Source organism: Sorghum bicolor, chromosome 1 (assembly GCF_000003195.3).
Source record: "Sorghum bicolor cultivar BTx623 chromosome 1, Sorghum_bicolor_NCBIv3, whole genome shotgun sequence".
NCBI lineage: Eukaryota > Viridiplantae > Streptophyta > Magnoliopsida > Poales > Poaceae > Sorghum > Sorghum bicolor.
Genome location: NC_012870.2, coordinates 52,756,556 through 52,777,934, shown reverse-complemented (window position 1 = coordinate 52,777,934; position 21,379 = coordinate 52,756,556). Strand labels below are relative to the sequence as shown.

General features: G+C 43.5%; 1 protein-coding gene across 3 annotated transcripts; it reads left to right on the top strand.

Annotated features, from left to right (window-relative positions):
• LOC8083880 (protein DETOXIFICATION 33) lies at window positions 5,636–13,339 on the top strand. 3 transcript variants are annotated; one of them, XM_021455567.1, is made up of 9 exons: window positions 5,636–6,139; window positions 6,238–7,686; window positions 7,773–8,317; window positions 11,835–11,921; window positions 12,044–12,100; window positions 12,214–12,452; window positions 12,586–12,704; window positions 12,819–12,905; window positions 13,024–13,339. In XM_021455567.1, the coding sequence occupies exons 2-9, from the start codon at window positions 7,480–7,482 to the stop codon at window positions 13,177–13,179; spliced, it is 1,497 nt and encodes a 498-aa protein (XP_021311242.1). In that variant the 5' UTR covers window positions 5,636–6,139; window positions 6,238–7,479; the 3' UTR covers window positions 13,180–13,339. The 3 variants fall into 3 exon arrangements, with proteins under 3 accessions (XP_021311242.1, XP_002467380.2, XP_021311248.1); XM_002467335.2 differs by having other exon boundaries at window positions 5,660–6,139; window positions 7,565–7,686; XM_021455573.1 differs by having other exon boundaries at window positions 5,661–5,947; window positions 7,565–7,686.

The following is a 21,379-nucleotide window of genomic DNA, read 5'->3' as shown; positions in this document are numbered from 1 at the left end:
AGGATTTACACCTTAGTCAGCGACAGCGTCACAGCTCGTGTTGGATTCGTCGGCAGGCCAGCACATCAGTTTCTCCTACAGTGCTCTGACTGGTGACCCTACTCCTCCACCTCTGTAGGCTCCTGCAGCCTTTACGGTCCCAATTACCACTACTGAGCGCCTGTCGTCGTCAGTAGCTTCGTCTGAGCAGCTTGCACCTTCGTCTACTGTGCTAGAGACATCAGCTACAGCGACAGAGTCCGTGCTAGCTTCGTCAGCAGGACTTGAGCAGCCAGCACAGCCCGTGACAGCTTCAGAGCCCACAGAGCCGACCCAGACCACTTCTCCAGCATGTGCAGCTTCAGAGGGTCACTCTACCTCCTCCGATGGATCAGACGACGCAACACAGTTTCAGGCCGTGCCGAGGGACTCCACTGCTCCGCCTCCACCTCCTTCGTCTTAGGTTTTTGGCGCTTGATGCCAAAGGGGGAGAGAGTTGAGAGTATGAGAGTTAGGGGGAGGTAGAGCTAGAGAGGGTTTTGGGCCTTTTTGTGTGCTACTCCATGAATCATATTTACTTTTTATGCACTGCATTTGTGAGATACCTTTTCTGCTTGTGAGATACATTCATAGTTGTGAGACATGACTTATGCTTATCTGTGATATCTTTATGTCATGTGGTTGGCTCATATTACTTTGCTTCCATGTTTTCACTCTGATGTACTGTCGGTGTTTTTCCCCCGGGGGGTCACACCAACGAGTAAATTTGTATGCGTGCTCCCCTTTCCGGATGGTGATGCAAGAAGACACAGAGATTTATCCTGGTTCGGGCAAGAGAAGGCCCTACGTCCAGCGGGGGGGAGAGAGTTTGTATTATCTTGCACCTAAGTGCTTGTACAGGGGCGAATACAAGCGTGGTATGAAGTGTGTAGCTCTACTATGTGAGTGTGTGTGTGTCTTGTGTTGTGATGTCCCCCTCTTCTATTCCTGAGTCTCTCCTTTTATAGCTCCAAGGAGAGACACAGGGTACATGCGTAGATGTTAGAGTAGGGATCGATAGCCGCATGGAACGCTGACCTACTCGAGGCTTCCGTACGGCATGGCCTCGAGCCGTCCCATCTTGATAACCCGGTGATGATTACGCGTGCTCCTGCGTTTTGCCCTGCCAGCCGCCTTGTGCTGGTTCTGAGGTCGCATGCTCGTACGGTATGGTGGCGGACCCGGCGGGGTAGCTGTGGTGTTGTCAGTCGACGCCCAACTTGTCCCTAGGAAGGGACCCTGTTCGGTCGAGGGTCGGACGCCGTGTAATATGCTGGTATCTGGAGCGCTGACCTTGGGTGTCTCGAGGGGGTCCCGATTAGACGTTCCATCCTTGTTTCCTGTGTCCTGACACGCCCTGGGTCGTTCGGTGGGAAGGCTGCAAAAAGAACGATGGGACAGAAGCTTGTTCCCTATCACGCCTTCCGTGACCTGTGTGTTAGGTGGGGAAGCGTCAGGTGCATTTAATGCTCCGGCCCGCGTGCGCGCGTCGGGCGGCGGACAGTGTCCTTGCGCCCGACGCCTCTCGGTTCGCTCGAGCCCGCTTCTGTTTTCGACGGCAGTCGTCGCTCGAGCCCGCTTCTGTTTTCGACGGCAGTCGTCGCTCGAGCCCTGACCGATTCGCTCGACGCTATTTCCGTCTTCGAGGCTGCGACCGTCGATGGCGGCGCATACGTAAGATTAGAGCGTCGAATTAAGGGTCTCGACCTTCGTACGGGCAATCTCATAATGCGCATCGCTGAGGGTACCCCTTACCGATACCCTCGACATGTACTATGAGCGATTTGTGTTTATATCCTGTTGTATACATCTCACATATTTGGATGCAGGATGATAGACTTGGTTGATATAAGCATTCCTAATCCCTTTTTGTTCTTATTGACTCATGCTTATAGAAACCAAGTCATTTGAAAACCTCATTTCCTTTCATATTCGAGGTTATTGTCATCAATCACCAAAAAGGCGGAGATTGAAAGAGCATCTAGGCCCCTAATGATTTTGGTGATTAATAACAATGTTGATTACTGTGACTAACGTGTGTTTTGCAGAGGCAAAGTCATTAGTGAGGTCATGGTAATAGATACTCGATGAACAGGGACGTACATGCCTACTTAATAGTGGAAATCGTTTCGGTTTTCAAAGGATGGATGGACATCGTCAAGACTAGACTAGGTCTAAGTGCCATATGGTGAAGAAGGGCACTTAAAGTAGTTTAGGACTTTGTTTTCCTTTGACCGTACTATTAAGAGGGGCTTTGATCTAGTAGCTTGACTTAGGCAAGGCTTTAGGTTTAGGTGTGGTGCACACTTGGTAAACCTAGCACTAGGCAGCTCAGAGATAGTCCTTAGATCGAGAGGAACCAACTTCGTTTTGGAACGGTCGCGTTTCGACGAGGTTAGGGTGCCTAAGTAGGCACCAGACGCTGCACCGGACGCTCTGTGAGTGCGTTCGGTGAGGTCCCTTAGCCGTTGGAGGGTTTGGTGCCTAGGGTTAGGCACCGAACGCTAGCACCAGACTCACCGGGTAGCGTCCGGTCCCATACCCAGGGAGGTTGTAAACCTTCCCCGAGCACCGGACGCTAGCACCGGACGCACCGGGTAGCGTCCGGTCTTAAACTCAGGGAGGTTGTAAAACTCCCCAGAGCACCGGACGGTGCCACCAGACGCTGGGAAGTAGCGTCCGGTGACCTGTCAGAGTCAGTACAGTTAGCCGTTGAGGTGTCACCGGACGCTCGGTGCATAGCGTCCGGTGCAACATCAACAGCGTCTGATGACCCTGTTTTCAGTGGAAAACGGTTGGCCGACCCTTGGACTTCGTGGGGTGTATTTATACTCCTCCACCTCGTCCATGAGAGCTCTTTTGCCCATTTGAACATCTGAGAAACTTGTTGTGGAGCAAGAGAGTAGCAAGAGCCTAGAGAGGATTGAGATTTGAGAGATTTCTTGTGAGAATCCTTCTCTAGTTGAATTCCAAGAGTCAAGTGTGCATCCACCACTCTCTAGTGCCTTGTTTGGGTCAAGTGAGAGTTCTTTGCTTGTTACTCTTGGGGATCGCCATCACCTAGACGGTTCGGTGGTGATTGGAGGCACGAAGACCGCTCGGAGTTCTTGTGGGTGGCTCGTGTCAAGCTTGTGAGTGGTTTTGGGCGATTCACCGCAACGAAGTGTCGAAGAATTAGCCCGTAGAGAGCACTTGGTCCTTACGCGGACCAAGGGGGAGCAAGACCCTTGCGCGGGTGCTCCAAAGAGGACTATTGGAGAGTGGCGACTCTCCGATACCTCGGTAAAACATCATTGAGCACTTTCTTCCACTACTCCTTTACTTTGTGCAATTACTTTGTGTTTTTACATTCTTAGAATTGCCATGCTAGAATAGGATTGGAACTAGGTTGCAAAACTTTTATCCGGTAGCTCTCTAGACACACTAGGCACAAGGGGTTGAATTGGAGCTTATAGGTTGCTTAAATTTTTAGAGAAGCCCAATTCACCCCCCCTCTTGGGCATCTTGATCCTTTCGCCTTGTGTTTCAATACCTAGACCAGAGAACTACTTAGGGTGCATGATAGAACAGAGAACTACTTAGGGTGCATGGTAGAACAGAGAAGTACTTAGGTTGCATGATACAATAGAGACCTACTTAGGGGTGCATGATAGAATAGAGAACTACCCTAGTTTGCAATAGAAGCATAGCATAGATAATGCACAAATTATGGTACAAAAAGCATACCGGGGACGGAAGCCAAGAACAAAGAACAAAGCATGGTAGAAAAAGAAACTTATCGGTTAATGGAAGCCATCCATGTCGGGGACGTACTGCTGCTGGTCAGGAACGTCTTCACTGACTGGCCTTGCAGCGCGGGGACGGGGATGACGGCCCATGCGAGCGCTCCCCGATCCACCAGAGGGCCCACGGCCACCGGATCCACCGAGAACAAAGGGCATCCTCAGCGACGGTGGAGATCCATAGTAGCCGTACCTGCCCGGAGAGGAAACGGTGCCCCCAGGTCCGCCAGGGATCCAGGCCATCCGGGACGATGAAGATTGAAAGACGCGGAGATTGAGGATAGAAGTATCAACGCGGTGAGGAGGATTGAAACTCAAGGAACGGGAGGCGGATCGAGGGGGAACGGGCTGACCTAAACCCATCTGACTCCAGTCCGAGTCGTAGTTGAGATCCAGCGACACCAACCAAGGGTTGATGCAGCTGCTACTACCGGCGCCGATGAAGTCGGTGCGAGGCAGATCTTTGGGGCCGTCGTTCATGGCGGCATCATCGATGCCGAAGACTTCCTCGTCGGCGTAGTGCCCGCCGTTGAAATAGTCTCCATGTGCGTCGTCCATGGATGCACGGAGTGAGGCTTCGGCGACGGTGGTGGGGGATTTGAGGGAGAAATGGATTCGGCGGCGGGGTGGTTTCTCCAACGGCGGTGGGGTGGTTTCGGCAGCTTTCTGTTACGGCGGCGTCGTGGTTTCGGCGGTGGAAACGGAGCGCGGCTAGGGTTTGGTGGCGGGGGAGGAGAGGTGCGAGAGGCCGATGCGAGGGGGGCAGTGGCGGATCGGGGGATAAAGGCGGATTGGTGGGCTTTTCTTTGAGAGTGCGTGCACAGTAGCAGGCCCTGCAGGCCAAAATTTTAGCCCAAAATTTTTTTGGCCCCGTTTAGTTCCCATGCCCCAATTCCACAAAAATTTCTGTCTTTGGGCCAAAAAAACTCAAATCTAAACAGGGCGTTAGTCACTAAAAAGTTTATCTTTCCTTTCAACCATCAGTCTGGTATTTGTTTAGCCTCATATGCCACTGCTGTCAAAACAACAGCCAACAGGAGCGTGAAATGTCCCTTTTGCCTTTTTTATGGGTGAGCCGCACATGTCATCTTCTTCTTTATCTTCTAGCTTTGTTAACAGGTGGTGGCCGCCAGCGCGCGCGTGGCTGGTCGCCGGCCTAGCCCCTGACGAGGTGCAGCCGCTGTGGCCACCGAGGTCGCACTATAGGCTGCCATGGCACGGCTCGAGGTGAGTTCTGCCACTTGCTTGTCGCGGGGCGCCTGCCCTCGTCGTCGAGAACCTCCAGGCATGTGCAGGCACTACCCTCGTCTCACACGAGAGCATGGGGCACTACCGCTACTGCTAGGCTAGCGTGGTAGTGATGGGCGGCGTAGTCGAGCAGCCCATTTGCAATGCAAGAGGAATGGATGAAGAAGATGACACATGGGGGCCATTTGTAAGAGGAGCAAAAGGGGTATTTCGAATTTCTATGAGTTGCCGTTACCATAGAAGTTGACAGTAGTGGCATACAGGGATCGAAAAAACTAAACTATAATTGAGAAGGAAGATGAATTTTTTCGCTAAGAAAAAAATCATCTTTTATAATGGCTCGCAGGAAATTATCTCTAATCCATTTGAAATGTTATTTCTCTTCATCTCTCTCCTTCAAGACTCTCTGTCATATTGAATATTGCGATACATTTATGAAGTATTAAATATAAATTAAGAAAATAATTAATTGTATAATTTATCTGTATAAAACGAATTATTTAAACTTAATTAGTCTATAATTAGATAATAATTATATTAAATATAAATGAAAATATTACGGTGTCGAAAATTTTGTGGATGGCCTCACGAGCAATCAAGATTCGGCGTGCCTCTCCAATTTCCCCGCCGACTTCCCTGCGCCCCCTCGCAGCGCTCGCCTCCCGCACCCGCCGCGCCACCCCTGCACCGCCACGCCCTTATCCACCACCTTGCAGCCTTGGCTCAGCTCCTCCTCGCGACGCTCGCGACTGCCTCCGGCAACGCCCGCCCACCTCACTTGTCCCCACGGGACGACACCTGTGACCTCAGTGCTGGCGTGAAGGTGTCCGCCGCCGCCCTCGGCCGCCCGCACTGGACCGTCCCTACCGCAAGACGGTGGCCGGCGCGTACGATGTCTGGTATCCTCCCCTCCTCCTCCACGTCTGTTCGTGCACCAGGTGAGCATGTGACAACCCCTGGTGGAAGAAGATGAATGCATTTGAGATACAAGGATAAGGCTCAAACCCCATGGAAGAAGATGAATAAATTTGAGATCCCCTTCTGTGTTGTCTGGAGTCTGGTGGATGGAGCTCTAGTTCTCCACTGCACCGGTAAGCGATCACGATTTTTGATGGGCGCTTGAGCCTTCAATCCCTTTGCGGATCCCTGTAGAAATTAACACTACTTTGCTTCCCTCCAATCTCCACAGACATCAAGATAATTATGCCAGTAGATCAATCAGCAGCGCCCAGTTGAGTGAGGCAAACAGGAAAGCAATATGCCACTTTAATATAGCAAGACGAATTTTGTCCATGCACATCCCTAATCCCCCTTCTGTTGTACGCTAACCTACTGTGTTTAATCTGGGAAGGTTCTTCTCCAATTTGTTTGGTTCCAAGTGCTTCTTGTATCTTGCATTCATGTGTTCTCCGAAGAAATGGCATGTGTTACTTGAAATGTTTTATGTAGGCAAAATTAACTAGCCACCTATCCAAAATAATTGTCTGCACCTTTGTGAATCAACACATGTTTCAACTAGAGTGAACCTCTAATGCAAAGCAATATCATTGCATATAAATAGGGTCCATTTCTGCTTAGGTTATCAATAGATATTGGACTGTAGTTCCAATCCTTCTGCTTTGTTTAAATTTGAAAAGGTATGCATGCTTTTGAAACCAAGTTTGTGTTTCAAATTATGAAGCCACTGAAAAATCTATTGGAAGTTAAATTGCTTCTGTTATGGTTCCCAATCTATAATTGTTCAGATTGCACTATGTATGTTGTAACACTATTTGTTATTAGATCTCATCAATATCACATTTGAAGTTGCCACCCCTCGCTATTGTTCTCATTGCTGCCAGCACATATAATCATCTGCCAAAATAAAATTGGGATACTGCTTGTTCAATTTCAAAATGTTTCAAAAAAACATCTGATCCCATTAGAGTTGAATTATTTTAGCGCCGCTCCCCACCATGGCCTCTCTTCACCAGAGGAAGGATCTTGCCTGAGGGACCTGCCACGTGTGATTTAGCGCCGCTCCCCACCGTGGGCCTGCCTCATGCTGCCGTGAGATCTCGGAGACAGCCATGGGATGCATGGGATTTGCCCCCATCGTTGGTGGAGGAGGGACGGAGAGGGTCACTAGCTCTTTGCTGCGTGAGGAGTAGGAGGCATCGGAGAAGGGGGATGTAGACGAGTTCGAGCGGGCCGCGCCAGACAGGCGAGAAACGTCGGCGACGGGCGGCATGGGCTCGTGTAGCGGCGTAAGTCAATGCTTGTTATAGATATAGGCAGATAGATAGATATAAATATATAGATATAGATAGATAGATTTATAGTATAGTATAGATAGATAGATAGATAGATAGATAGATAGATAGATAGATATGCCCGTTACATCGAGTCCAAGCATGATTGAGCTTCAGGATGAGAAAAAAAATCAAATCAGATGCTTATCATGAAGAGGCTTGTGAGCCAGAGCTGGGAGGAATCAAGGCTGCTGTGGCGCCTTACCTTTCCCGTGCTCCTCGCAGAGGTGTTTCAGTTCTCCATCGGATTTGTCACCACCGCCTTTGTTGGCCACCTCGGAGATGTGGAACTCGCAGCGGTCACCGTCGCGGAGAACATCTTGGATACCTCTGCCTATGGACTCCTGGTGAGTTCTCTGCTGTCGTTGATGGAATTGCATTCTGTTCCCTATTGATTCCCTCTTGCATGCTAATCTGCAACATATTCATGTAGTTTGGCATGGGCAGCGCATTGAACACACTGATCGGGCAGGCTGTTGGCGCCGGGCAGCTGGACCGGCTGGGCACCTACACGCAGCAGTCGTTGATCATCTGCGGCACCACTGCACTGGCTCTTGCGCCAGTGTACATCTTTGCCACGCCGATCCTACAGTTCTTCCTCCACCAGCCAGTCGATGTGTCACGTGCCGCCGGGCAGTATGCCAGGTGGGCGATCCCAAGACTGTTTGCGAACGCCATGGACATCCCGCTCCTCATGTTCTTCCGGGGACAGAGCAGGGTCTGGACCTTGGCGGCCATCTCTGGTGTGGCCCTCGCCGTGCACACTGTGCTCACATACATTGCCGTGAGGCAGCTCGGGTATGGCCTGCCCGGGGCGGCTGTCGCCGGGGACATCTCGCAGTGGCTTATTGTCGCGGCGCAATTCGCGTACATGATTGGGGGCCGCTTCCCTGACACATGGAAGGGGTTCACTATGTGTGCATTCAACAACATTGGTGCTTTCGTCAAGCTGTCGCTCGGATCGGCCGTCATGATCTGGTTAGTACTTCCCCGTCGATCCATGTGCACTACTTCATGAGACAATCATAATCTATTTTTATCTAAGTATCTCTATAAATTGTCCAGCTTCTGTCACATTTTGTAATGGACTATGTAAATCGATTTTCAAAAGTGCATCTAAACTTAATGGGAACATATAGCACACACACAAAAAATTCTACTGTGTCAAACCAATACAGCATGCTAGTAAAAGATCATAGATTGTTACCACTTACCGCACAGCATAGTGCTACAGAACAAGAGTTGGAACAGCCCAGCCTAACATCGTGCGCGTCAATATAATGGAAGTAGGCATACATCCTCGTGACCCAGCAGCAGCATGTTCAGCCGCCTTGCTCATCATGCTTGGTTCATCACTAATCACTATTGTAGCAACAATAGCAGCATCTCTATAATATCCACACGTGGGTATGGAATGCTTGGTGCCGGTATTCTAGCACCGAATGCATGACCAGGAGCGAGAAGGCAGCGGCAGTGCTAGGTGAGAGGCAAATTGTGTGCATCCCCTAGCGCCCGTCCCTAATTTATATTAACCCCGGTAATGAGCCTCTATCCTAAAGGCCCATTAGGACTCTAACCAATCAGTATCCTGTTTTGGCCTACATATGAGTCCAGTCCATAACAGGTATGATTGTCTCTTAAGCATGTCACCAACAATCTCTCAATTGTACTATAGTCAATCACACTCATGTAACTGTCCCAACACCTTAAGTGTATGACCCATTAGGTTCATATATAAATGGCAATGACTGAAAACACACTAGGAACAAACACCCAACTCAGAAAAAACTTCCTGGTCCAAACAACCTCCTTTACAGCTTCGGAAAGTGTGATATACTCGACCTCTGTCATACAATCAACCAACAATGTCTCTTGCTTGGAGCTTTCCAGCTTATCACTCCTCCATTGAGGCAAAACATATAACCAGATTGTGGTCTAATGTCATCTTCACCGGTTTGGAAGCTAGCATCAGTGCGACAATCTCTTCCTCACCTCCTTAAATTAGGAACATAACCTGAGTTCTTCTCAAGTATTTTAGGATATTCTTTATTGCCACCTAGCGAGCCTCACTGGGTTTAGATTGGGAGCTGCTCGTAACACTTAGAGAATAAGCATGGCATACATTATGGATCCAACCATGGTGGCGTACGAAATCACACTATTCTTTTCCGCTCACAATGTGTCAAAGGACACTGAATAATGTCATGTAACATTGGCAAGAAACCTTTCTTTGGAATCCTGTGTGTTGAGCTGTTTCAATACCCTGTCAATGTACATAATGTGGCTTAATACAAATAGCCTTTTCGACCCATCTATAGATCTTAATGCCCAAAACACAAGTTGCTTCTCCAGTATATTTCATAGAGAAACAATTTCTTAAAAAAGACTTGACAACGTCTAGAATAGGAATATCGTTTTCAGCCAATAATATGTCATCTACATATAAGACTAGAATAAACAAGTGTGCTCCCACTAGCCTTCTTGTAGACACAAGGCTCTTATTCATTCTTGATGAAACCAAAACTTGTGACTTCTTTATCAAAATGGAGATTCCAACTCCCAAGATGATTGCTAGAAGATTTTATCAAGCTTGCTGGCAGGTTATAGCGGAGGATATTATGGTGGCTATATTAGCTATTTGGAGCAGAAAGTTCAGAAATTTTGGGCCCCTCAACACCAATGTTTGCTGATTGGCTTAACATTTCTAATTGGTCTGGTACCGATCAGGACGATTAATCGACCTTTGATCGAACTAATCGTCCATATAATCGTCCAGCATATAGCAGGACTATATATCATATATGTATATAGTTGCAGACTTGCAGTTGCAGTAGGGAAGAGGGAGGAGGAAGCAGCAAGCACCAGCGGGCTGCTTGGATTGGAACTGGTAGGGAGGGAGGAGGCTCAACAGCTCAGCAGATGCACGAGCAGCAAGCTCAGCAGCTGAAGGCTGGAGTTGGGAGTGAGGACTGAGGAGAGAGTGGGGGTGAGGTATATAAGAGAAACCCTAATGGGCTTGGCCCAAATAAATATAGCCTAGGCCAAAAGCAGCTCATCTGCCAATTTAGCTTTGATCGGCCAAGAGGCCTGACCGGACGATTAATCGTGATTAATCGACAATTAATCGGACGATCAGGTTTCTGATTGCTCTCATCGAATCAGAGGCCCTAATCGAGTGCTAAGTACCGATCATCCGATTAATCGCGATTATTCGGACGATTAGAAAACATTGCTCAACACAGCCTTCATCACCTTTCTTCCAAAAAAGGATGACACCACACATATCAAGGATTTTAGTCCTAAGCTTGCTAAGTGAAATTTGTTTTTTATTTCCTATCAACCCCCCTATGAGTAAGGATGAAAACGGTCGGAAACGGTCGAAAAACTCCTAAATTGTTTTCTACTTTTACATTTGAAATACGAAAACAAAAACAAAAACGGTAAAGTCGGACACGAAAACGAACACGAACTTACGAAATTCAAGAATTTCGAAAACGAACCAATTCGAGCGGATTTATGTCGAACACGGTCGATATACGAAAACTCAATACGAAATACCGATATGTAGTACCAAGTGCATAACTAAGTATATACACGATCAAGTTTAAGTGCATATAATAATTAAAAAGTACATGATCCTTGGTCTTAGCTATTTAATACAATAGCCGACACATAAATAAGAACAAGCAATTAATACCTAGCAGGAATACAACTAGCCACCAGTAGAAAGAACGTAGATGCATGGTGAGTAGTCTGTAATTAGGCTGTGTGACCGTGCAGTTGACTAAATTCGGTTTAAACCAAATTTTGAATTCGAAATATTTTAAATTAAAAGTAGAAATGTAGAAAACGGTCGAAAAATGTCTAAACCGTTTTCTACTTTTACATTTGAAATACGAAACATCTAGAATACGAAAGCGAAAACGGTAAAGTTGGACAAGAAAATACGAATTCGATCGGATCCAATATAAGCGGTTCGGTTCGGTTCGGGATATTTCCGTTCCGTTTTCATCCTTACCTATGAGTCTGATTTATTCATTACATTAGTGTTAATTATGTGTGGACAGTTTGTGCTTAATTATGTGTGGACATCCTATCAGCTTATAGGACATGCTTAAAATTTATTTTCGCCACTTGTTTTTTATTTTCTTCAAACCTAAGGTGGCCTTTTGCCACCTAAAGGATATGTTGGGCAGTTTGTGCTTGTCCAATCTCTGCTTATTATTAATATATGCCGGGAATCAATTTGGATTCAGAAAAAAATATAGCTGAGGCTCCCTTGATGGGGTTCTTAGTGGAACTGCCTCTGGAAAAACTGGCGCCTCTGAAAATTGTTTATGTAGTAATAGTAATTGTGGTCATCACCGGCACATCTTTCTAGATTTTACATTTTTTCTTGTTTGTCTTTTGTGCTCCGTTGGAAATGGTTCCTTTGTCATGTTTTGCTCTATTACTATAATCAACCATTACTGTCTGATGTGTATACATTACATAGCTTGGAGTTTTGGTACAACACAACACTTCTAATTCTCGTGGGTCTCCTCAAACATGCCAAATTTCAACTCGATATCATGTCTGTCTGGTGAGTGTTTAATTTTTTTTTCAATTATACATCATAAATCTGTTGGAGATACCAATGATGGCTTATATCAAATAATTTATAAATTGATTTCAACGTATTGGTGACAAAATTAAAACCTGTAGCCTCAACTACGAGTTCATGGCAATACTGGTTGCAATGGGATTCAGCACAGCAATCGGGTATGCAAGAATAGATACAATTAATATATGCCACATTTGATATTATTACGTTCAAATACATTTTTGACATGCTACACTATTGGAATAACAAACATGTTATGGACTCTCTCCAGCATTCGGGTGTCCAACGAGCTGGGTGCAAAGAGGCCCATGGAGACAAGGTTTGCAGTGCTTGTGGCAGTATCAACGTCCATCTTTATGGGATCAATCTTCATGGGTGTCGTCCTCATTTGGAGGACAAGCTTGCCAAAGCTTTTCAGCGACAGCGAGGAGGTGATACATGGAGCTTCCAAATTGGGGCTTCTTCTCGCTCTGACCGTATGGATGATTAGCATCTGTCCTGTACTATCAGGTAGTACCGCTTCACATGCATGGCAGGGTGTCAAATAAATTTTATTTCGTTTTTGCTCTAAATTAGACAAGGCTCCCTGCAAATTGATGTACGCATATTATGAAAACATATATGAAAGTCTGTTTTTTTTCAGGCGTCGCAGTGGGAGCAGGGTGGCAAGTGTCTGTGGCATTCATAAACATCGGTTGCTTCTACTTAGTGGGCATTCCAATGGGTATCTTGTTCGGCATCAAGCTAAAACATGGCACAATGGTAAACTAACATTCAGTTAAAAATAAGTATCTATTTCAGAATCAACCACAATACTGTTTGATCAGCTGAAGCAATGTTTATATTCATTTCTTTTTGGAATATTCAACTTTGTAGGGCATATGGATGGGCATGTTGACAGGCACATTTCTCCAAATGGCTATACTTCTTGCAGTTATCTTCACAACAAACTGGGATAAACAGGTACTACATTTACTCCCTGTTAAAAATTTCTTTTTGAGGAAACCCTGTTAAAAAAATTTATAGCTGGTGAATGTGTGTTTTGAAAAATTATGTATGAAACTGGGTGTAACTATTGCAGGCTGCGCTGACAGAAGAGAGAATGGCGGAATGGGGAGGAAAGGAGAAGCTACCACTGATGAAATCTCCACATACAGATGATCAGATGACACCTGCACTAGAGAAAATGTTGGCGCAGGACAGCAAGAAGAACGTAGACTTATTGTGCACAGAATGACCACGGAGTATATTGATTTCAGTTTTAGGATTAAAAGACTCCAAGATGGACTGGAAAATCATGTGCGAACAAAAAAAAAATCAAATTTGGATAAAATTGAGCAACCTTACAAACTCCCTTAAAAAAATCAGCCCATGTTATGTTTGTTTTCCTTCGAAAATCGATCCGATCTCACGCGAAACTGGTAAATTACGTGTGGAATAAGTTTTTTATAGGAATAAGACTGCTCCTTCTATTTATACAAGATCATAGCCATTTGAGAGTTTTAATCGTAAAAAACACACCTCTACCTTTATGTTTACCTCTAAACCCTATCTGTTCCAACCTCTCTACTATGCAACACTTCTCTCAACTGGATTTGCTAGTGTTGTAGGTGGCCTTGATAATCGTAGAACAATCTCGTCGTGTGTCACCTGCACAGATTGTAGCACCCAAAATTTGTTTTTCAATTAATAGAATTTAATTAGATTTATTTAAGTATTTTTATGAGCATTTAATTTAATAAATAAATAAATTTTGTTGAAATTAAAAACTATCAGAAGGATAGAAACATGTTTTTGCACTCATGCTAGAGCATATTTTATTTTGTGCTAATTGCTTTTGGTTTGAATTTATTTGTATTCAAATTCTATTTGAAAAAATAAAAAAGAAAAAGAAAGGAAAACAAAAGGGGAAAACTTACCTGCGTTGTGGCCCAGCCAGCCACGCAAGGCCAGTTTCCCTTGGCCAATCCCCAGCCCAGCGCAGCACAGCTTCACCCTGCAAGCCGAGCCCAGGTCTTCCCCGCGCAAGCCCGCTCCCTAGCCCAGCAACCGCTCGGCTCAAGTCACGCCTTCCCTTCCTCTTCTTTCGCTGACGCTTGGGACCCACCGAGCAGCGCCTCCTCCTTCCTCTCGCCGTGGTCAAGTAGGATTCGACCAGGAGCAAACCGGAATTCCCTTGCCTAACGCGCCAACCAAGACCCTATAAAGCCCTTGCTCCACCCTGCAGCCTCCTTTTTGCATCTAAGTTGCCCAATCCGTACCCTAGCTACGTGTTTCACGAGTTTGGATCTCGCCGGGCCGCTGTTTTCCACCTCCGCAGTCGCGAGCCTTCCCTGCTTTTTGGTTCGAGTAAAGCCCTAGACGGTTTCGTGGTGAGCTCGTTCTCCTAGTGGTTTTCATTCGAAGTTTGACACTCGGAGTAGCCGGTTTTGATGAACTCCGGCGAGGTCTCCAATGGCGCCGCCTCAAAGCTCCTGTTCCGGCGGTCGGAACTCTCTCCAACTCTCGTCGGCCGTCGAATCTCACATGTACGGCTCAGATTAGAAGATACCCCTTCGAGTAGTTTTTGCTAAAGAGTCCCTCCACTTCTAGCTATTAGATCCCACGGTCCTTAGCGCTTTTATCAGATTATTTCTTAGTTTAAAAGTGTATTTCGGTTTGGCTCAAGCAGATTACGCTTTCATTTAATTATAATTTTGCCACTGATTTTAAGTTGCTTATAAAATGCTCATTTTAACTTTGATTTGATCCATTCAAATTGCGTTAGATTCGTCTTCTCTAGATCTACATGTTAGTAGTATTGTTTCACCAGTTTGCAACTTTTTAATTTCGTGTTACTATTTAATTAATCATATTTATATAGGAAATCTTAGAAAATCCATAACTTCTACGTTTTAATTCTGATTTTCATGATCTTTACGTTTATATGATCGTAGCGCTGCGTAGTATGTTTTTATAAACTTTTATATTTATTTTACCACTGTTGGTGTATTGTTCTAATTATAGCTTGTTTGCTTTGTGTATGATTATCTCCGTTGGAATGTGTGTTGTTGATTGATGATTGAGTTTAGACGGTTAGCAGTACGTTGGTGAGCAAGGCCAAGTCTTTGACAACCAGCAAGAGTCTCAGGAGAGCTTTAATCAAGGCAAGTATAACTTGGGACCATCCTTGTTACCTATATACTTATAATTATACATATATCATATGCACGTGTCCACCTTGTCAACCCTAGTGAAACCATATAAGATTGTTATCTTGAATTCCTTGTTACCTATTTGATATGAATCCATGATCTTGTTAGATAATTAATGACTATGCAATGAACGTTAAAAATGACAAGACTATATGAGATCTTGTATGTAAGCGATCACCAGGATGACAGTGCAACCATAAGAGCTATAATGGCTCTGACTTTAGCTCAGTATAAAGACCTTTTCTAGCTTATTAGAGGTTACCTGTAAGGGCGCTAGAGGGGCTTACCGACACGGGTATAGTGCGAGCCTCTGTCCTTATGTGTATAGGCTGCGCGTCATTGTACCAATTGAAAACCTTGCAGCTCTAACTTGTTAGACGAACTTTTGAAAGGCTTCATAGTGATCCTTGCCGACCTCCCTAGGAAGGGGGTTAAGAGACTTGCAACCTTGGGCAAAAGGGTAAATCATGACTCATGGGTAAAGATGTACAAACCTCTGTGTTGATATTTGGTAACGCAATTAGAAAATGATCCGCAAGCGCACGGATATCGGTGAGCATTTCACCCGGGAGGTTATCCAGAGTTATCGTATTTATATTTTTACCACTGGGAGAAAGGGTGCATCTGACTAACCAAATCTATTGCTACTACCCCTTTAGGCTACAAAGAATGTTTCTCGATGTGAGTGATGTATAGAGAAGACTGCAACCGTAGTCTCGTTCTAACCTTGGTAAGGATGATCTATTGTTCTATTGGGGAGGCTCACGGAATCTAGACAACACAAAGGATGTTCGACCCGCACCTATAAACCTACCCGTCCTGCTAACGAGATGTGATCTGCAAAGGTAACTCGGAAATGTCACGTTCCTCGCTACTACCACGGTCCAGCTAGTCAGAGGATATCTATGAGTACCCTAGCCTAAACACCACGTTTACGCTAACATGTGATTACTCTAATACTCAACCGGAAGAGGATTAAAGTAAACTCATAAACCAAAGAACAATAAAACAAGAACTTACTAGTAATTAGAAGTCGAATTACTGAAGAATCTTAGAAGCAAGCCTCGGGTTAGGAGACTTGATCCCGTAGATACAACTCGGAGTAGACACCGACAGGCCGGCCTTCCTCCGATCCACACCTCCACTCTATCTCTCTCAATCTAGTAGAAACTAGAAGATCTATTTCTACCTTACATTGGTTGCTAAGCCTAAAAAGAAATATTATTTAGAGAAGAGGTTTTCCTTCGAGGGCACCCCTCAATCTCTATGATAATTTCTTCATGTCTTCTCCAGGGGCCAGGGGGGTCTCCTTATATAGTCCTCCCCTTCTATGCGTTTTTGGGTCGGTAGGCGAGGTGGTACTACGTTATTCTGGATCCAATAGGTCGGTGGAACGTCGTGTGCGAAGAGAGTCCGGAACGGAGTCCAGAGGTGGGCGGGCGCCCAGGTCACCAGGGCGGGCGCCCTGGGCCTGGCCCCGTTTCGCCTCCGCTTCGGTCTCGTGGCTTCTGGAGTCTTCTAGATGATGTAAAATCGTGCAGTGTGTTGATATCTCTATGTAATCCTGACATGTGGGCCTTTCTTCCTTATTTCCTGATAACCCCCTGCAGAAATAGACAAACACCAAAACTCATGGAATTCTGTCAGATAAAACCCTAAGTCTAGATGTTGATTTCATTTGGATCCTTTTCTTTGTTTATTTGATAATTAAATTTGATACTTAAGGACCGTCAACACTCTGTAGTATTAAAAACTGATATACTAGCCATGCTTATGGTCATGAGCGGCCTTGGAGATTTTTACATTAAGATGATGATTGCTTACTATGTTATCATGTTCGTCTGTATTTCGTTTATGTATTAAGTTAATTATGCTTACATTTGATCATGTGGTTATGGGATTTAAATATGCTACCTTGACATTTGCTATCTAATATGTACATGCTCTATACACATAAAATCTAACTGTAGTAAGAGCCTCATGAACCCTTGGTTATACTCGTTGAGTACAATATGTGCTCACTCTTGCTATTTCAACACCTCAGGTTATGCAAATGATGATGACTGGAATGAGGATTACCGTTATGAGTACTAGGTTTGAAGTCAACCAGTCAACAATTGTCCCTGTGGTGCTTCCGTCGAGAGTTTCTTTAGTACAATTATCTTTATTGTATAAGACTATATGATTATGATTATTTCACTATGTAATAAACATTGTAATGACACTATTTGAGATTTGTCTACTTATGTGTGCGTCTGTTTCTGGGGCGCACATGAGTCTTTTATGCATCCTATTTTGTTCTTGAAATTTGAGTGTGACACAGACCTTTCCTAGCTCATTTGTGGATTTTTTTCTAGTAAAAAACTAGTGTCAAATCGGGCTTGTTGACCTGCTGATTGGTCTTACCATTCATATCTACATTTGCTTTGTATCTAGGCTATGTGCGGCCTTGGGCTCTAGCCCCAACTAGTGTGTTGGTTGAATTTAATGTCAACAAACTTTTTGATGATTCTGTTGTGGAAGAAAACAAACCAATCTATTGTGGTGGCCAATGCGAATAATGATGGTTCTATTGATCAAAATAATCAGGGCAACATCATCAATCCTAGTCAATCAACTAATGAGGAGATTCGCAAGATGTTAGAGGATCTGAGATGCTAACGGGAGTATTTCCTCGCATGCTTTGAGGATGATCGGCGAGGAGCTATCAAGAAGATCCAAGATGTCAACTTTGATCATCTTCATCTATGGTAGAAACAGATCAACCTCCCCTTAGATCTGTCATGACGTATGACGAATGCACTATGATGCTTGTTGAACATGCTAAGGTTTTGTTTGGTTGAGTTTTGAGGTGTGAAAATCTGTTGTGAGCTATGAGAAAAACTATTTATGAGCTATGTGTTGTGGAGAAGTTGTAAGTTGCTTGGTTGAAAGTAGTAAAAAACCTACTCCCTCCCTATCTCGCTTAAAATAGCTATAAAATAGTTCTCTATTTCCACCCGTTTTGTAAAGTAAAATGCCAAAAGCAGGGTCTAGGATGCTTTCAAAACTGTACTACACGAAAGTAGCTGCTTCTGATTTCACCTATTTGGTTAGTTTTCTACTTTTTTGTCAACAGAAGCACTTTTCAAAAGCTCAACCAAATATAACCTAAATTTGTTCAAACCCAAGAACAAGAGAATCTTAGCAAGTTTATGAATAGCCATAACAAAAGGGAGGAAAAGGAATATGAAATTCCTGTTTTTTCTCAATAAGCATCTGCTAGTGGATCCATCGTTCCTAGTTGCTAGCCATCCCAATATGAGATATCATTTGGCTTTGTCAATCACTAGACGGGCTATGCATCAGCTAACCAACCAAATTTAGCCAATTCAGCGACGGAAACCCGTATGGCCAAATTAGCGAGTTTAGTACCATTGCGTAGCCATTAGTTTCACCACGTGAGCCAATAGCAATGCAGTAGCACCACGGTCTCTTTTCCACACAAAACTGGCTTGCTGAATCATCCTAAGACACCTTTTAGGAGTCAGCGAAGCTAATGCACACGCAAGTACTTGGCAAATAGGCAATTAGGCCCATGACAGATCTATATGCCAATTCAAGGAATTGAAAAATCAATACTACTGAAAAGTATTGTGATGCATATAAAGTCAACCACGACTACTTACAGCCAATGTTATCCTAAACGCTAAACAGTCGGTCACCCTTCGTTTAGCGTTTAAACTGTTTAGATGGTGTTTAAACGGATTAAAACGGTCTAAACGGTTTTACACAATATTACAAAAATCTGCATATTTTTTAACGTAAAATCAATCATTCTATCATTTATACATATTTATGCAACTAAAAACCATTTATTTTATTATGTATATATGTTTATACATCTTAGAAGAATTAAATATACATATTTATGCATGTAACAAATCAATTTTACATATTTATAAATATAATAAATTTAAGTATACAAATTGTTAATATAAAAATCAACTAGATTCACCTGGTGTTTGTCTAAACGGCCGTTTAAACAGCCGTTTAGCACGTTTAATAGTGTTTACAACCGTTCTGTGTAGGCCGTTTAGACCGTTTTCCCCGTTTTTTGACCGTTAATTTCCCGTTTACCCCCTAAACAAAATAGTTTGCCACCGTTTACCGTTTAATCGGCCGTTTAGGCGAACACTGCTTACAGCAAGCCATATCTTTTATATTTTGATTACATAAAAGCTCCTAATGGTTGAAAAGTGTCTGATTTATGTAAACCCAACGGTGGAGATAATAAAACGACAGGAGAGCACGTTAGTATGTTTCTTACTCAATTTGGTGAAGCTAGTACCATGGAACATACGAGAATTTGTAACTACTCATCATCTCTTACCGGTACTACTTTCTTGCGGTTTCTTCTTTGCATCCTTGCTCCATTGGTTCTTGGGCACAGCTGGAGAAAAGTTTTGCAAACATTTTTACTACGGAAACAATGAGCTTAAATAAATTATCAAACTGTAAGGGCGTGACAAGTTTGTCCTTGATTGCATGAAAAGAATTAAAGATATAAAAAAAACTATGGTTTAATTTGAAAACTTTTGAAAAAAATGTTGATTTAGCTTTTGTTGGGGTGCGCTCTAATATTAAAGCAAAGCTAGAGCACTTTCAGTTTCTCTTTCTTAATCAATTGTTGCAATAAGTTTTAGCCGTCAAAAGCCAAAGTAATTCCGGAGAATATCATAACTCAGACCATATCAATATGCATGCTTTTGATCATCATTCAGATTAAGGATGAAAACAGTCGGAATGGTCTAAAACGGAATTACAATATAGAAAACAAATGCGGTCGGTTCAGGATATATCTACATTTTAGTAATTAAAAGTACAAAAAATGGTTGAAAATAGGTGTGAAACCAACTAAAACTGACAAATTTTTATGTTTGACAAAATTCAAAAATGGTATTGTAATATAGAAAATGGTATCATAATATAGAAAACAAAAAATGTCAGTTCAGGATATTTCTATATTTTAGTAATTGAAGAGTACGAAAAATGGTTGTGAAACCAACTGAAACTAACAATACGTTTGACAAAATTCAGAAATGATATTGTAATATAGAAAACAAAAAAGGTCGGTTCAGAATATTTTATATTTTCATCCTTAGCTCAGATGATGAAACTAAATGTTGTTTTATTGCCGAACTTGTGTGGCCAGCTCAATCTAATTTAGTTCCATGCTCTTCCCTCAAGCTGATTTAAAAGAATCCGCAACTATTAAATTTATATTTTATTATCTAGGTGTGATTGTACCTTTAGGGCACTCACAGTGCAGACTCTATCATGGAGTCTAAAGTTATTTATTACCTCGAACAATGTGGACTTGCAGTCTAAATAAGACTTGGAGTCTTATTTTTTCTATCTATTTCTTCAATAAATATGGTGCCACATCAGCAAAATATCATAAATAATATGTAATTAATTGTCTTAGACTCTGTGATAGAGTCTTGCATTGGGAGTGCTCTTAATGAAATGAAATGTGAAAAATGGATACATTAAATTGTCGCATCATTTCTAGCCACTTTGTGAGTTGAAGCGCCATGCATATTGTTAATGTTATAATTATGGTCCTGATGCTACTAATGACTGCAATGTCTTTCTGTGGCAAACTCAATCAGCCATTAGAGTAAGTATTATAGCAGGCTGTAAGCTAGCTAAATGCTGAGGTGGAGGAGAGAGAAGAGGGGAGAGAGTAAAAGCGGGCTGTAAGCTTACAGCCGGCTTAGACACAAAAACCAAGAAAATCTATGAGACAGATAAGTGGGCCATGTATTAATAGTGATGAGCTAACCATTGTATGAGTGGGCTGTAAGAAGACTATAAAAAAATCTTACAGCCAGCAGCTGACTGTATTATAATACTTGCTCTTCGTGAAGAACGATTGAGTATATATTAAATGCAGGTTGATACAAGGACCTTCCTAATCAACACTTTAGAATTGAAGAATCCTATTACTCAGTTTGGTCCAATCAAGCCAAATCTACTACTAGAAAAAAAATATGATAATTGATGATCCTACGGGAGACTACAAGATTGAGACGACTTTATTGTGTCGTGAAACCATGCTCGAGAGGTCTATGGATGGCTAGGAGAATATTAAAATCGTAATTAAGTCGTCTTTGCTCGCGGGTGAAACAAAACTATTATGTGAAAGCAAAAAAATCTATTGTAATTTTTATGGATATTAATTATACCGTAGTGTTGAGG

Coding starts and splice junctions, on each gene's coding strand:
- LOC8083880 (XM_002467335.2), top strand. CDS start 6,022: ATGCATTTGAGATACAAGGATAAGGCTCAAACCCCATGGAAGAAGATG. Junction 7,687..7,772: donor CCTCTGCCTATGGACTCCTG/GTGAGTTCTCTG, acceptor ATATTCATGTAG/TTTGGCATGGGCAGCGCATT. Junction 12,101..12,213: donor GGATTCAGCACAGCAATCGG/GTATGCAAGAAT, acceptor GACTCTCTCCAG/CATTCGGGTGTCCAACGAGC.